The sequence below is a fragment of the Aethalodelphis obliquidens genome, unplaced genomic scaffold (assembly GCF_003676395.1).
Source record: "Aethalodelphis obliquidens isolate GAN/ISIS:26980383/991018 unplaced genomic scaffold, ASM367639v1 scaffold38, whole genome shotgun sequence".
Lineage (NCBI taxonomy): Eukaryota > Metazoa > Chordata > Mammalia > Artiodactyla > Delphinidae > Aethalodelphis > Aethalodelphis obliquidens.
The window spans coordinates 2,507,452-2,522,934 of NW_020837982.1; the positions used below are offsets into that span (position 1 = coordinate 2,507,452).

The window sequence follows — 15,483 nt, forward strand, 5'->3', positions numbered from 1 at the left end:
AAACGGAAGAATACACTGTGATGTTCAAAGAACTTTTCTCTGGGTAGCAGAATTCTGGATATTTATTCTCTTCTGCATATTTATTTGCATCTTCTCCAGAGCTATTTAGAAAAGAAATAACAAAATTGAAAGGAGACTGCTCATCATCCCTTGAATGCGCCTTGAACTCTGTAATGTGTATTTGTGTAGCTCTTTCAATTGCTTTACCAATCTCTACAAGATAAAATGCAACCCGTATTTTTTCTCTTTTTTTTTTTTTTTTTTGCGGTACGCGGGCCTCTCACTGCCGTGGCCTCTCCTGTTGCGGAGCACAGGCTCCGGACGCGCAGGCCCAGCGGCCATGGCTCACGGGCCCAGCCGCTCCGCGGCATGTGGGATCTTCCCGGACCGGGGCACGAACCCGTGTCCCCTGCATCGGCAGGTGGACTCTCAACCAGTGTGCCACCAGGGAAGCCCCTTCTGCCTGTTTTTATATGGCATTTATATTTTGCCTATATTATCACAACTTGTGTATATGTCATATTTTCTCTACTAGAACAAAAGCAACTAGAAGGGCAAAGATCGTTTATCATGCATTTTTATCTTCCTATAAGATCTAGTTGACGTCTTTTTCAACAAACATTGGTTGAACCGATGTTTCCATTTTTAAATGTGATGGCTGCAATTCAGAGCCAAAAAGCATGCAACCCCTGATCTCCAGTGGGCTGGCGCCATATTTTTATTGGAAAAGACAGTTTTTTCCAGCTTCTTCCATCTGAAGTGATCATGAACTTGTCTGAGTATTTGACTTTCCATTTCCTCAAATTTGCATGTGGTCTAAAAGTTCAAGTCCAATAGTTCCTTATCTAAGTTTATTTCCTTAATAGGAAATAAGATTCGGGCAAAACTAGAACTTTAAAGATAAGGGTTTGAAACAACCAGGGGACGGTCATCAGGAGGGACACAGTGCTGATGACCACTGGAGGGCCAGTGGCCCTCTGCCAGCAATCTGCCACTCCGGGGCTCTTTCTCGTGTGACCACCTTTGGTGCAGCCTTGCCACTGCTGGACTACGGCTCATTCTGGGGGTGGGGGGGCAGAGCAGTCATCACACTGCAAGGTGGCAAAGCTACTATTTGAGGACAAGGGCCTGTTCAGTTTAATTCTTAAGAATTAAAATTATATAAATTATAATCAGAGTAAGTCACTAGGGTGAAGGTTTTTCTTCAAAGACATACTAAGAATATTCCATTTCCTGTTTTGTTAAGCAAGTAACCGGGACTGTCACTGATAACCCAAAGCTTCAATGCTATGTGAGAGGCTGATGTCCCACTTTTACTCAATTTTCATCTCAATTCATTACCTGTTTTTGTGTATATGTTTTCTTCCTACTTAGTGACCCAACCCTACAAGTCACACACAGGTAAATGTGGCATGATGGTGATTCCTAAGTTCAACTTCACAGCAAAGGTGTTTTATTTAAGGATTTAAGGAGAAGCTGACATAAAAATCTTGGAGGTTTTTTAAAAAAAGCATTATATTTATACCAAGAAATAGCACCTTGAAAAAAACCAGGTTAGTATGAAACAGAATGATACCCGTATCCTGGATTCTAAGCATAATTCTCACTTTTGAGAATGTTGGCAGCATTCTTCTTTTTAACCCTCTGAAAATAAATCTAGAAACCTTTCTAGAATGTAGTGAAGGGTTTGGTCTCAACATTCTATAGGAAAAACTCTCAGATTATCAGCCTGACTGCCCAATTGGAGACAGCTCCATCTTGCTTTGGTGCATATACTGTATTTTAAATTGGTGAGCAGACCTTGGTGCTGCACTCTGCTCATCAAGGCCGCTTGAAGGCTTTGCATCCTGGTCTCTCTTATGCCCCTAAGCACTGGCTTTCCCTTCTGACTCTCAGTGGGCACAAAAGCAGAAATCCATGAGGTGACAGAAATCCAAAGGCCACCACCCAAGTGAAATAAAGGTAAAAACCTCTGTGGTCCTGACTTGCTAGTTTAAATTCCTTTAGATATGCTGTGGTTAAGCATGCAGCCAGTTACAAACAACATGCAGGGCAGAAGAAGCTGAAGATTCTCTACAGCAGTGTATGAATAAGCACTGTGCTTCAGTGAACTGTGGTAGTTCCAGATAAAGATAAAATCCTAAATAAAAGGTGTTATTGGCCAAAATTCAGTGAATTAAGAGGGAAAAAATTATTAGATTACACTATAGTTAAATAACATATATAAATAACTTACATATCTATTATATGTCTATCTCCTCTGCTCAAACATGAGTTCCTTGAAGGCAGGTATCAGGGTTTATTTTGACAACTAGGGATATAGTTCCAGGCTGACAAATAATTTTTAAAAAGTCACCTATTTTTTTAAACACCAAAATGATTTCTCAAACTAGAACCTAATATTTTCATGAAATAATAAAAGGATTGAATCCCTTTTAGCTCTTGAGAAGCTGAGGAAAAATGGGTTAGGTGATTTGTGAGAAGTTATTCAACAAAAATGAAAGACATAATAATCCAAACCTCCCACCACCTGCACAAGGCGACAGTAAGTTCCCTGAATCTGCATTGCTTAGTTTATCACATATATCACATGGCAAACCTGTCAGAAAACTCTTATTGCATCTATGAGAAGGCAAAGCTGTCAGAAGGCTCATTTGTTACACATACAGTGAGGCACATCAGAAGACCCAGGTTCCAGTCTGTTTGGATCAGAACTCTTATTTGGTTTCAGTTCTTAATCTGGCAATTAAAAATAACAGTAGACGTGCCTATTTCAAGGATTGTTAGAAGAATCAGATAGGCTAGGTGAAGACTTTTTGCACACAGATAATTACAGCATAAATTAAGATGTTCCTAATACCTGAAAAAAAAAAAGACCAAGTGAAGTACTGAAAGGAATTGTAGAACAAACACAAAGGACTCGAATTTTATACTAGAAATTGTAAAATTACTGACGCTAATGTAAATAAGCAAGAAATATGTCTTCTTAGAAGAAAAGATAACTATAGCTTGTTCTTATGCTATAGTAATACACTGATGGGAATGTGTTAAACGTATATTTAGAAAATTCATATTTTGAGCTAGATATACAAAAGAGTAACTATAAGAATTTTAAAAATATTTGTAATGGTCTTTCATCAATTGCTAACACCTCTTTTTCTATACAGGTCTAATCTTTCTGTATACTAATCACTGAAAAGTAAAGAAAGAAAAGGCATCTTTTATAAATTAGACATAAGGGTATCACATTTTTTTCTTCTTAGTCCTTTGAGCTAACCTTAAGGACCACATTCCTTTCTTTTTTTTTTTTTTGCGGTACACGGGCCTCTCACTGCTGTGGCCTCTCCCGTTGCGGAGCACAGGCTCCGGATGCGCAGGCTCAGCGGCCATGGCTCATGGGCCCAGCCGCTCTGTGGCATGTGGGATCTTCCCGGACCGGGGCACGAACCCGTGTCCCCGGCATCGGCAGGCAGACTCTCAACCACTGCACCACCAGGGAAGCCCCATATTCCTTTCTTTTTAACACGGGTGACAGAGTGGACAGCCAGCTTTAATTTCTACGGAAATGCTGGGGTTGGCTTTGTATCTATATTTGGGGAAAATAACTACTTCCTAAGCTAAAAACTCTTCCCCAAACCACATACCCTCCTTTCTCTATTAACTCTCCCTGGAGTTTCTTGTTAACCTGCCTGTGTTAGTCCAGGGCTGCGACTGCATCTTCAGTGTTCAGGGGGAGCATGAACAGCTCTTTCATCAAGACAAATCTCAGCCCTGTGGCACCGTAAGCATCCAGACCTTACAGTAATGGCCTTACAGATTCTTTAGGTGCCTGAATCAGACTCTGCTTACAGGGATTGGTGAATGAAGTCTCATGCCATGTGCCCAGGATGAGCGCAGGGTAAGCAGTATTTCGTGCAAAGATGACAAAAGTAAAGAGTACCTTGATGAGGCAACAGCTGCATGAAAACTGCTGATTTAGAGCAAGGCAGAGAAGCTTCACAGACACAGAATGGAAGAAAAAACAAAAGTGAGTGATATCTGTAAGATTTTTAAAGGGTGAAATATGATTAGATACTGGATAATTATTATCTTCCTTGGTTTTCAGGAGGATTCTTGTTTTAATTACTGAACTCTGACCATTAATTTCCCAAACGTTACAATCTCTAAATAAATGGCCAAACTTACAATTTTACAGATAGATGTGTTTTTACCACCTTTATTAGAAGTAAGAATTTTAGTGTAAATCAAGAATTACAATAAAAAATGAAATGGAAAATTAGCAGAAATTACACCAAGCAATTGCTCAGTTTAAAATTATTTTTTTCCCTTAAATATGGGGTAATAACAAAGAAGAAAGAAGAAAAACTAAATCAAGAATATACCAAATAAAGGTCTGGGATACGGTAAGCAGTTCCCTAAAACATTAAAATTGTTTTGGAGATTTTATGTAGTCTCAAAATAGAGGCCTCTAAGTTTCTTCTAAGAGGGAGACATTTTAAACCTGGTAAACACAGCAGAAGTGTGACTAAGTCTACCCTTTGGAGAAATGGTTTTGATAAACTAACCTTTTCTGCACACAGCTGTCAGCACTACTGGGCTAGCTGATCCACCCGGCTTCCTGGGAGGGAGGTCTGCATTACAGAAGCAAAGTGACTGAATAACTGACAGGCCTGGACATAGCCCCAAAATAAAGTGAAAGAAGTGAATTTAAAATAAAGTTCAACTAAATAGGTCTTTGCTCCATACTCTAATACTCTAATTCATACTCTAATACTAACAGTAAAATAACGTGATCAAAGAAAAAAATTAGTTTTTTTTTCCAAGTGAAAAAACATTTAAAATAGATCACAGGCTTATTTTTGTTAAAAAATTATAAAATATGTGACCTCACATATTTTTGAGGTCAAAGATATATTATAAAACTTTTGCCATAATTATTACCTGATTTTTCCGAACAGATGTCCCTTTGAATGATCAGAATAGTTTACAGTATAAGGTACAACATAAGTACAAAAGAGATCACGAAAGAGGGCAAAATAGTTATTTGTGTATACTTTGCCACTCTTACTGTTCTGAAATCTATTTGAGGGCAGGTCTCATGTCCTAGTAGCCCCCACCACTCCCTTGGGTCTAACAGAGTCCCTTGCATGTAGTAAACAATGAATATCTGGGATAATTCAAGATAAAATCTGGATTTCGGGTTATTTTCTTCAGAGCATTGTAGTATTAATCTCGTACCTAAAAATCAAAGGACTTGTGTACACAAAGAATTTGTTAAACAACATGACTCAGAAGGAAATAACAACTTTAGCTGAAACCGACTACTGAGATCCACAGGCAAAAACTGTCAAGTCTCTGGGGACCAGGGTCTCTCTCATCTTTAAATGTTCCAGAGTACCTAGTGTATACCTACAAAATAGGTGTCCGAATGTTTACTGAATTAAATTACAGTGTGAAAAATATTAGGAGGTCTCGGTAGAGTATAAATTAAATTTTAATACATTGGAAATGAACCTATTTAATTTCTTTCTAATCAGTACTAAAATCCATATAATTCCATCTGGATTTTTATTTCTAGTATACTTGCTCCTTAATATCTAAAGAGGATACAGGAAGACTATTTGGAATGCATTCTTGAAATGGTTATAAAGCACTCACAATATGGCTTTTAAAAAGGCTTCTTTGCTCATCCTGTAAGAGAGCCATTTATGGCTTAGCCTTAAGCACGAGAAAGTCCCATATATAACATTTTTAGTAGATAGGTTTTATTTTCTAGTTCTAATCCTGGTTCTTCAGTTCATGTCCAGCTCAGCTACACTGGACCTAAGAATGGATCGCAATATCAAATTTGAAATATTCTTATCAGAGAGTAAATATTATGGATTCTCTTCAAGATTCTCATAGTGGCATGTGGGAAAATCTGAAGAGACAAAGTTTTATGTCCATTTGGCTTAAAGGACCACAGTTAAGACAATTTCATATGCACTGAACTCTGAGTACAGTCCATTGGCTCCACTGATACCAAGTCAATTTCTACTAGGAGTGGGGTCAGAAGACAGTCATTTATGTAATTTTATATACAGAGTTATAAAACAATCCTTCTTGTGCTAAGGGGACAGACAAGTGGGCTATGATCATCTGTCAAGAATGGATTTTCAGAGACAACTGCTTTATGTAAATGACCGCTACTTCCTCAAAAGCTGGTGACTGATGAATTATCACCAAAATTTTTACCTAAGTAAGGTTTAGTGTTTCATGGGGGAGGGCGAGGGGGTTCATGAATTTCTTGTCTAGCTAATTTGACAGTAGAGAATATTGGAGACCAAAAGGAGATACAGCTTAGTGGCAGATCCTGCTAAGTACCAAAGATCTAGAAAGCAAAGTCTTGCACTGACAGAGAAAGTTTGAAGCAAAGGCTTGAGCTGTGTGCAGATCAGCAACTTTTGCTTTTTGACATAAAGAAACAGAGCTTTCACCTGTTTAAAATTCAGTAGACTAGCGCAGGCTGATGTTGGGTAATTTGATGGCAAGCCACACTTATGCTCCATTTCAGGGAGTGACACAGGGCTTCTTTAAATACTTCTGCTTAAGACTTGGCTGACGGAAGTGGAGACAGGGAAATATTCTGGTTTCTATACAACCAAATAGCGAAGCCGAAATGCTGGAGTGAGTTATGAATCTGGATTAGATTCATCACTTCTTTTAGCCCTTTGATATCAGCAAACTCAGATCCACAAAGAATTGAGGAGATAGGGATGTAAGATTACAAGGAGCTAAAGATATGAAACAGCATACCTAGTTACCAAGTATTAACTCTTGTAAGAGGTATTCCCTAAGAGCAAATGACAAAAACACAATAATTAGGTAAATAAATAAATCGGGATCCTTTCATGGAGATGAGCCCACAGTTTAGAGATACAAATGGGTTTCATCGAAGAGTAAAGTTACTAATGAAAAGATAAACTCTTTCTCTAGTAACATGTAGTAAAATAATCTGGTGAACCAAAGGACATACAATTTAGAAACAGAAAAACACCGTTATTCTACTTAATTAATTGTATTCTTTTAAAGCTTCAGTTTCTTTTGAGAATAGTCAGAGGTTTCCAGGGTGTTATAATCTATTCAAGCAGCCATCTTTGGAGAACTACTGGAGGTGACACAGTAGGTTTAAAACTGTAACCAAAACCACATATGCTATTCTTTGATTTCTCTAAACGATTCTAAATAAGAGGTTACAGAGTAGGACTACTTTTCTAAGCAAATGATATGGCTAATGTCCAATCAACACAGGACATGAACAGTTAATCAACTAGCAGAAGAACTTGTACTAGTACCTTTATTCTTAATCTGATTATTTTATTGTCTCCATCAGTGGGCAAAGATGGGCAGAAATACCCCTGACAATTAGTTTGGGTTAAAAAAAAAAGTCAATGTAAAAACAACTAAACATTTTGACAGCTTTAACATCACTTTAGTAGCCCAAGAGGCAAAAGACTGGTCAAAATGAACCAAACTTTAAAAACAAGAGGATCAATATAGACAGTCTACGAATTTTCTAATTGTGATTAACTTCAGTGGTTGACTAACCCAGACGATAGAGAGCTCTACAGAAGAAAAGGAGCAGTGGACTTAAGGTAAGGCAGATGGAAGTAATGAGACAGAAATAAATAAATGAAACAAAAAGGGGAAGGGAAGGAAGAAAGATGACAGATACGGAAGGCAATGAATGTGGTAGAAAGAGCACTGGCCTTGGTTCTGGGTAAGAACTGTGTGATAAAGCAATTCACTTAGCTCTTCTAAACTCAGTCTCCCCTTCACACACAACATTGTGAGCCTAGAAGTAAATTACCTCTATAGTACCCCCTAGCTCCAAAATGCTAAGATTTTATGGCGGGAGGCAGCGGGTAGTGGTGATGAGGGAAAGAATTCAGTGGCTGCAGTATCTAGAAGAAAGTAAACTTAAAGGCTTGTCCTGGCTTTAACAGTTGAAATGCTGATAATGGGGCAAGATCATAGGCACACTCTAGTGCATAAGAATCACCTGGGTGTTTATTAAACACAGATCGCCGGCTGGGCCCCACTCTTGGAGTCTCTTGTGCAGGAGGTCTGGGGTGGGATTCTAGCGTTTGCATTTCTAATAAGCTCCTAAATGATGCTGAGGCTGCTGGTCTGGGACCACACTTGGAGAAACACTGTTCTAGGGAACAGGTGACAGAGGCCAAATAAACACAGTTATATGGGGAAAAAAAGTTGGCCAGATTTCTCTTATTTCTTGGGAGGGGAGAAAACCTGACTAGGTGCAGTAAGGTGACTGATAAGTAAATGCTGGATCAAACAATTTGTTTCCTCTGCTGACGAAGGCTTTGTTGTTGACCAAAGCTTAATAGATGAATATAGTTATTTAATACAATGGTTTATAATATGAATTGGGTATTAGATTTGCCAAGTTCTTCAGAACCTTCAAACCTATATATGTTTAAACATTCATGCAAAACTGAGATTATAAACTGGGAATTCTACTTATGGATCTTGAACGTCACAAAATAGTTATAATACATCATTTGGCTTTTTAAAAGAAAATCCATGCTAACACTTAACTACGTCTAATATTGATAACTTTTCCTTATAGCATGAGGTGTTTCATAAGTAAACTTTTCAGATAATGAAACTTTAAACACAAAACCTTTTTACTTTTAACCACTTTAGAAAGATATCTTTCTGAAAAGAATACATGACCACAACGGAAGCTTCCTTCATTACCCACTGCCATCATAAATACACAATGGCGTCAGTTCTGTAATGAGTTGAATACACCTCCAGGGTCTGACCAGACTCATAAGAAATCATCCGCTTTGTCACTGAATAAGCCCAGAGTTCTGTACGTTTGCCATTTCTGCCATCTTGTTTATCTCAGCCCCACCCGAGCTATTAGCGGTTATTTCTCAGTTTATCTGCCTCTTAGTTGCATGTTGAATGGGCATACTTTCCCCACTTGGACCTAAGAGTGACTCCAGAGTCAGGAATATGCTTATGGGCTTTAAGATGTTATTGTTTTGAGCTGGCATTTTTGTCTGGTTGTTTATTTACTCCTAGATTTTCAGGTTGTTGCTGGCAGCAGGGAAAAGGGGCACTACTATATTTTGTATATTTTTGGGATCCAGTATGCTGTATCAGAGACACAGAAACACTAGGGCATGGTTAGTATATCTAGTAAGGGAATTATAATTCTGTTCACTTACAGGGTTATATACCTTAGGTTACTCTTCCTGCCTAAACTCTAAAAACTTATCAACCTTGGAACACTATGTGAACACTCTAAACACTTCACTATCTTTGTATAACTGTTTGAAAGTAGACAGCTTTACAGAAACCAAAATTCAAATCAGCTACAAGGTAAAGAAGAAATGTAAGATGAATTTCATGATAAAAAGGAGCAAAATCTGCTATAAACTGATAACAAGGGAATTCCTAATGTTGGTATAGTAATATTATTGCTCAAATTTACATAAAGATTGCATTTACTGACCTGGGGAATGCTGGGAAGTTGCAAGTGAGGTCATGGAATTAGAAAGGTTAAGGTTAGCAGTAATACTAAGCTGGCTCTGCACTGCAGGAGGATAAGGAGATGTGGGTGTCAGGAGGGACTCCTCACTGGTTTCTTCATCAATTCCAGGCAAATACGTGTCAATCAAGGCATCAAGAAACTTAACAATAAGCTCAGCATAGTCTGGGATTTGTGTTTGCTGTAATGGAAAATAGGACATTATTTTAGCTCTGTTCTTTTTTCTTGTAAATCCCCCTTGAAGCCAAAAAAGATAAATTCAAATTTTGTTTTGGGCTTAATTTACTATTTTTCTTCCTTTGTACTACAGGTCATTAAAAAAAGGGGGTGGAATAATATGTAGACTACCATGGGACTTACACCTGGGAATTTCATTCAGCTAACACAGCTTCCAGATGAACCTGTGATTACCGAAGGCCACGCACAAAGACTGAATTAATTCTGAGAGAATCCAATCATCAGGAATGATGTCTAGTCTATTTTCCAAAACTGAGAAAATGAGCGGAGCATCATTCCAGCTGCCATTTAGAGATTCAACTAACTAAATACTGTGAAGGGCTCGGAGGGTTACTGGCAATCAAACTACAAAAGTTCCCGCATTAAACTTATTTCTGTGACTTCAGGCCCATGTTTTAAATGACAGCCTTTGCATATCAAGAGATATGCAGTAATAACTAAACGAAACAAAACTAAGTACTCAATCGTTAAAATTAGAACAAGGTTTATGCAATTCGTATTGATTTAGCACCCCTATCTCTAGAACACTGCACTAGGGGAAGAAAAAGAAGTCCTGCCTTCAAGGAACCTCAATCAATTTGGAGAGAGACCATATACAGAGAGAATAATTAAATACACATTTATGTAGCATTATATCAACTAACGCCAATCAAAGAACAAACTGAATGGAGCAAATGAGGATACATTCAGGGATATATTCAGGGAAGAGTGAATCTAATGCAGCAGGTTGGAAGGAAAAATGTTTTCTTGAGGTAAATTTCTTTTTCATTATGTAATTTTTAAAATTGAGGTTTAATTGACATAAGTTCAGGTCATGAGGTAGATTTTAAACATACGTAATGCTCCTTCCTAATCACAAGATACCTAAATGTGTGCACTAAGATCATCAACTACGTGAGGGACCGAGGGCAGAAAGTTTACAGAGGTTTATCATACGTTTCTGAAAAGTCAAGCATAAATTTAGTTGAATTTTTTTTTTTTTTTGGTAAAAGCTAGTATATAAACATATTAAAGGTGCTGCCTCTTGGAAAGAATCTTGTGGTAGAAAACTTTTAATAAAAATAACATATGTGTTTTTTGTGAATCATTCTGGTTTTTCAACATATTGTCTTAAAGCAGGCACAGTAATATAAATAAAACTTTCATTTTGTCAATAGAGAAAAAGATATTTTCTTACCTTTGAAAAGGGTCCTGCAAACCGCCATAGGCCATTAAAACCAAAACCTGCAACAAATCAAATGTTACTTATAGCAAGCATGACACTCTTTCAGTCTTAACAGAAATTATATAGTTGATGATACATAAAACCCACACACACAGCGAAAACATTTTTTTTTTTAGAATGAGTGTCAGACTAACACTCACTGAAAATATACCCAGTATAAAACCATATTTTAGTTAAAAAGTTGTCAACCACTTATTGTACTGAACACATAATTAAAAGTCAGAAAATGGCATATTAGAGAGGTGTGAACAAGCCTATTCCTCATAAGGAATTCTTCAGCCAGTGCATCCTTTAATAGCACACATGTTTGAAGTTCATCAACCATCCTCCTCCCGATACGTTTATTTACTTTGCAGGTAAGATGTTTGGTACTGTGGTGGGGATTCTTCATGGTACACCACACTTTGCACAATCCCATGGATTGGATTTAACAGATTTGGATCTTGGCACAATGACAACAGGGTGTTGATCTTAGAGTCCAACAAATTGTGCCTAAAAAAATAAAAGTCAACAGAGGAACATTTTAAAGGAAAATTAAGTGAAAATATATACTGGAAAATATTTTTCCCTAGAACAGTATGATAAAAATGAAGGGTGATGAGTGCTTTTCCAATTTTTCTCTAATGAACGTGTGTATCTGCTTTTTTGTTTTGTCTTTTGTGTTTAAGTCATTAGGAAAATATGGTAAAAGCACCTCACTAGCACTGTCATATAACCGTGCGTAACTATATACGGTGACTATTTGCTCAAGACAAGGCTGGCTTCTGTCTGCCACTCAGCATGCTTTAGGACCATCTCTTTCTGCTGATTATTGATATGTACCCAGGAGTTAAAAACTAAATTTAATATTAATCAGTGTTTAGTAAATGCTGAATCAGATCGAATGAGGAAAGCAAAATTAGCTTGGAGGGGGTGGAATATATGATCCAATTCAAACTTCTGAGGAAATTAACTATTTCTAACCCAGCTATACCCCATTAATAAAAATAACCAAGAGCCAAGTATATAAAATTCTGAAATTTATAAATCAGATTAAACAAAAACAAAGAAATAATGATACTACCTAGAAGGCCTAGATTAGGAATAGAGTTTCCCAAGTTTCTTTGGGTTATCTAGATTTGAACACTTTGAGGCTAATATGATTTTAGCCCTTAAGAGAGAATAAAATTCATCTCCCAAATAAGAAGTCAATTTTGTTTTCACTCAGCTGTGGGTTAAAAACAAAAGCCTTACTGAAAAATGAAACAGAACAGGTATGCTGATTTAAATATAGCAATCTAACAGCTTTCTCCTAAGTGAGGAAATAAACAATGCTCATCACAATGAACAATGTAAGAAAATCACAAGATAAAAAAATGCTTTTCCCACTCTGACAAGTACAGGTTTCTGGTAACTGACTATACTGCTGAACTGAATGAATAAGCATTTTCAGAACTCCAATGGCAAACTGATGAATTCATAAAACCGCTAACAAAAGATCAAGATGAAAAAAAAATTAATTACATGGGACTGAGTGAACTGATGAGGATGATTATACTTTTTGTGACTTTCTGTTTGAATTAAAAAAAAAAAAATGTTTTTCCCGATCGACAGGCCAAAACTAGTCCTAGGTCCCATTAAACCCACTGTCTCTAAGCTAAAAATCACTATCACACTACTTCACGTTCCCCTCTCCACAACCAGTGAACACTACTGGGTGATACTTTTCCTAAGCTTTTATAAACATTTGACTTCAAGACAGATACAAAAGTTAAACACAAGTGGAGATACTTACACAACAGGAAAAACTTTGGGGAAAACAACACTAGCTTCTGCTAAGTATTCATAAAGAATTCGTTGATCAAACTCATCTGTGGTGTATTTCACCAGCGTAGCCTGCAAAAAAGTAAACAAAAAACATTTTATTTTGTGGCTGAATTGTTACCTGTTTTGGTGAGAAGCAGAATATGGCCTTCCTTTCATGTTTTTAACATTTAAGGGCCTTCTAAGAGTAGACTGGAAAAAAAACCCCACAAAAAGCAAAAAATATTACCAGAACAGTAAGAAGAAGTGCTTGGATCTTCGGATCAGTAAGTACTTCCTCATCTAAGAGAACATTTGATTCAGACACTGAAACTTTACGTAAATGTGGGTGCTGTTGTGATGAGGAAATCCTTTGAGTTTCTGTGGTAAGATATGGATTAACACAATCAGCTATATTAATCAAATATAACACACTAGATCCTATTTCACCTAACAGATTTTAATGTCACTTCTAAAATTCGATAGCTTTTTAATAGACACTTAAAAAATCAACATAAATATCATACAGAATTACTATTCACCTATACAGAAGTTCTGGCTAGCTGTATACAATGTTGTATATCATATGTATGATTACTTTCTACACATGTTTCAGGATATCTGTCATTTTAAGGACTGTATAGCTTGTCTTTGTCTTTTGAAAAAGAGCAAATGTTTCTATATTTTATCCTAATGATACTAAGAAATGTCTGGAAAGCAAATATGGCTTTAATGTACTCTCCCTCCTTACTTTCAATGATCTAGATTAATTATTAACTTTGTTTCTCACCCATTTCATAATCAGTTTCTGCTACTCTCCTCATTTTGGGGGGTGTTGTGATCCCTGATTCCATTTCTTGCCTTTTAGGAGCCTTTGTGTCTGATATCAAGTGATCAAAACTTTTCCTTGTTCCTATAAACAAAAGTTACAGAATATGGAAGTTCATTAACCACAGTGTCTGTGAATAGGAATATACTAAAAAGAAAATGTTTGGGCATAAAGTGTTTAAGTTTTCACTTATGGACCCAAAGAAAGCTCAAACATATCCCTGGGGCAGAGTTCCTCTCCTTTCCTGTTTTTTTCCATCTTCTCAAGGAATTTTGGCCACACAGCTGTTCTGTTTCAGGACAGGATGTGCCTTATTGGTCCAAATTAAATTGAGATTACACGCACTACACTGGAGGTAAACCAAACTCCACCAACAAGTACAATATTTGATAATAAATACAGAGATATGTGCTGTTTAGTAGCAAAGATCAACTATGTCTGAACAGCCTTTTTTCAATTTAAGGCATTCTGCTGGTGCCAAGAATGAGTCATTAACCTATGAAGAATTTCTAAAAGTAGACAAAATCAAAGTTTGATTTTACTTCTTCAGGCTTTGAAAAAAGGATGTGCATGCCTCAAAGTACTAAATAATAGATACACTGGGAGATGCTTCAAAAATAGCAAGCAGTAACCGTTTCCCACTTGGCTTTGAGTTTCTCTAATCATGTATTATATCGATGTTAAATACCTTTCTCTTAAAGTAAAAGTATTGAAACTGGATTATTTGGAATTTATATATTTCTGTTCTTTATATTCCAAGAACTTCTCTTATTCTTCCTGTTACAGCTCTAAGAGCAAATCTGGAATACTTTTGACCGTATTATTTTTTAAAAGCCAGAACTGAAGCCACTATAATTATATATGACAATTGAACACTTGAGAAATTTAATGTTCTATTAACCTCAAGTTTTAATACTAATAATTATTCACAATAGTCATAAAAATCAAGGTCAAATAATTTAACAGCCCAAAAGAGTCTAGTCCAACCTTTTCATTTCCTGTCCCTGTAAACTGAGGAAGCCATGAGCAGTTACGAGATTAGCCAGAAGTCGCAAGGCTAGGCATCCAGTTAGTGACCAGACGTAAAATATCCAATTTCCTAAAAACCAATTCGTGCTTTCATACTGCAAGAGATCAGGACACCACTCCCTACATTTAGTTTTCTCACTTTTCTCATTCTTCCTTTTTTACTTTACACTCTGCATTCTTCCTGGGAAATCTCCTTCCACTACCATAGCTCCAGTGGTATAATGAACTAATCAATTCTAAATGTGCCACTTGTCCGCTTCTCTCTTCCTGAACTCCAGATGTATATTTTCATTTATCTCTTACATATACACGCCAAGAATCCTGAAGGGATCTCAAATATAACATCAACCAACCTAAATTTATCTTATACTATAAATATATTAGTCGATCTCTGTGAATGGAATCACTATCCAGCCAGTTTTTGAAGCCAGAAATTTCTGACATCCTTCACTGCCTTCTCCCTCCCCACCTGGCCCAAACAGCCAGGCACTAAGTCTCACACCTGACTCCTTTTCTCCACTGTCCCACTGCTCCTGCCTTAGTGCAGGCCTACACCATTTTTTGCTTGGACTGCTGTAACGATCTCTTAAATGATTCCTTTGTGAAAAAACTCTTCCTATTTCTCCATACTGTAGCCAAAAACCTTTCCTAAGAATAAAATTTTGTAACATCTCTCCCCGACTTAAAGATCCCTGCTGGATACATGATAAGGCTAAATCTCTTAACATGGCACAAAGTCTCCCACAAACTAGTTGCAATTCTTCTCTAGCCTCATTTCGCACCCAAGTGCTTTTCCTGACTTTGCTTTATTCATGCTAT

General features: G+C 37.0%; 1 protein-coding gene across 9 annotated transcripts in view; it reads right to left on the reverse strand.

The window, feature by feature from the left end:
• Nucleotides 1-15,483, reverse strand: part of NF1 (neurofibromin 1) — a 245,310-nt gene that overhangs the window by 5,449 nt on the left and 224,378 nt on the right. For 6 of the 9 annotated variants that reach the window (XR_003437957.1, XR_003437956.1, XM_027130345.1 and 3 more), the window contains 6 exons: nucleotides 13,597-13,719; nucleotides 13,057-13,187; nucleotides 12,799-12,899; nucleotides 11,374-11,516; nucleotides 10,977-11,023; nucleotides 9,527-9,743 (listed from right to left, as the gene is read on the reverse strand). Coding sequence is in view for 6 of the 9 variants with exons in the window: in XM_027130345.1 (XP_026986146.1) it covers nucleotides 9,527-9,743; nucleotides 10,977-11,023; nucleotides 11,374-11,516; nucleotides 12,799-12,899; nucleotides 13,057-13,187; nucleotides 13,597-13,719 (762 nt within the window). In the remaining 3 variants the exon portion in view is untranslated. Of the gene's footprint in view, nucleotides 1-4,565; nucleotides 6,633-9,526; nucleotides 9,744-10,976; nucleotides 11,024-11,373; nucleotides 11,517-12,798; nucleotides 12,900-13,056; nucleotides 13,188-13,596; nucleotides 13,720-15,483 lie in introns of all 9 variants that reach the window. The other 3 variants (XR_003437958.1, XM_027130346.1, XM_027130347.1) reach the window with 3 other exon arrangements.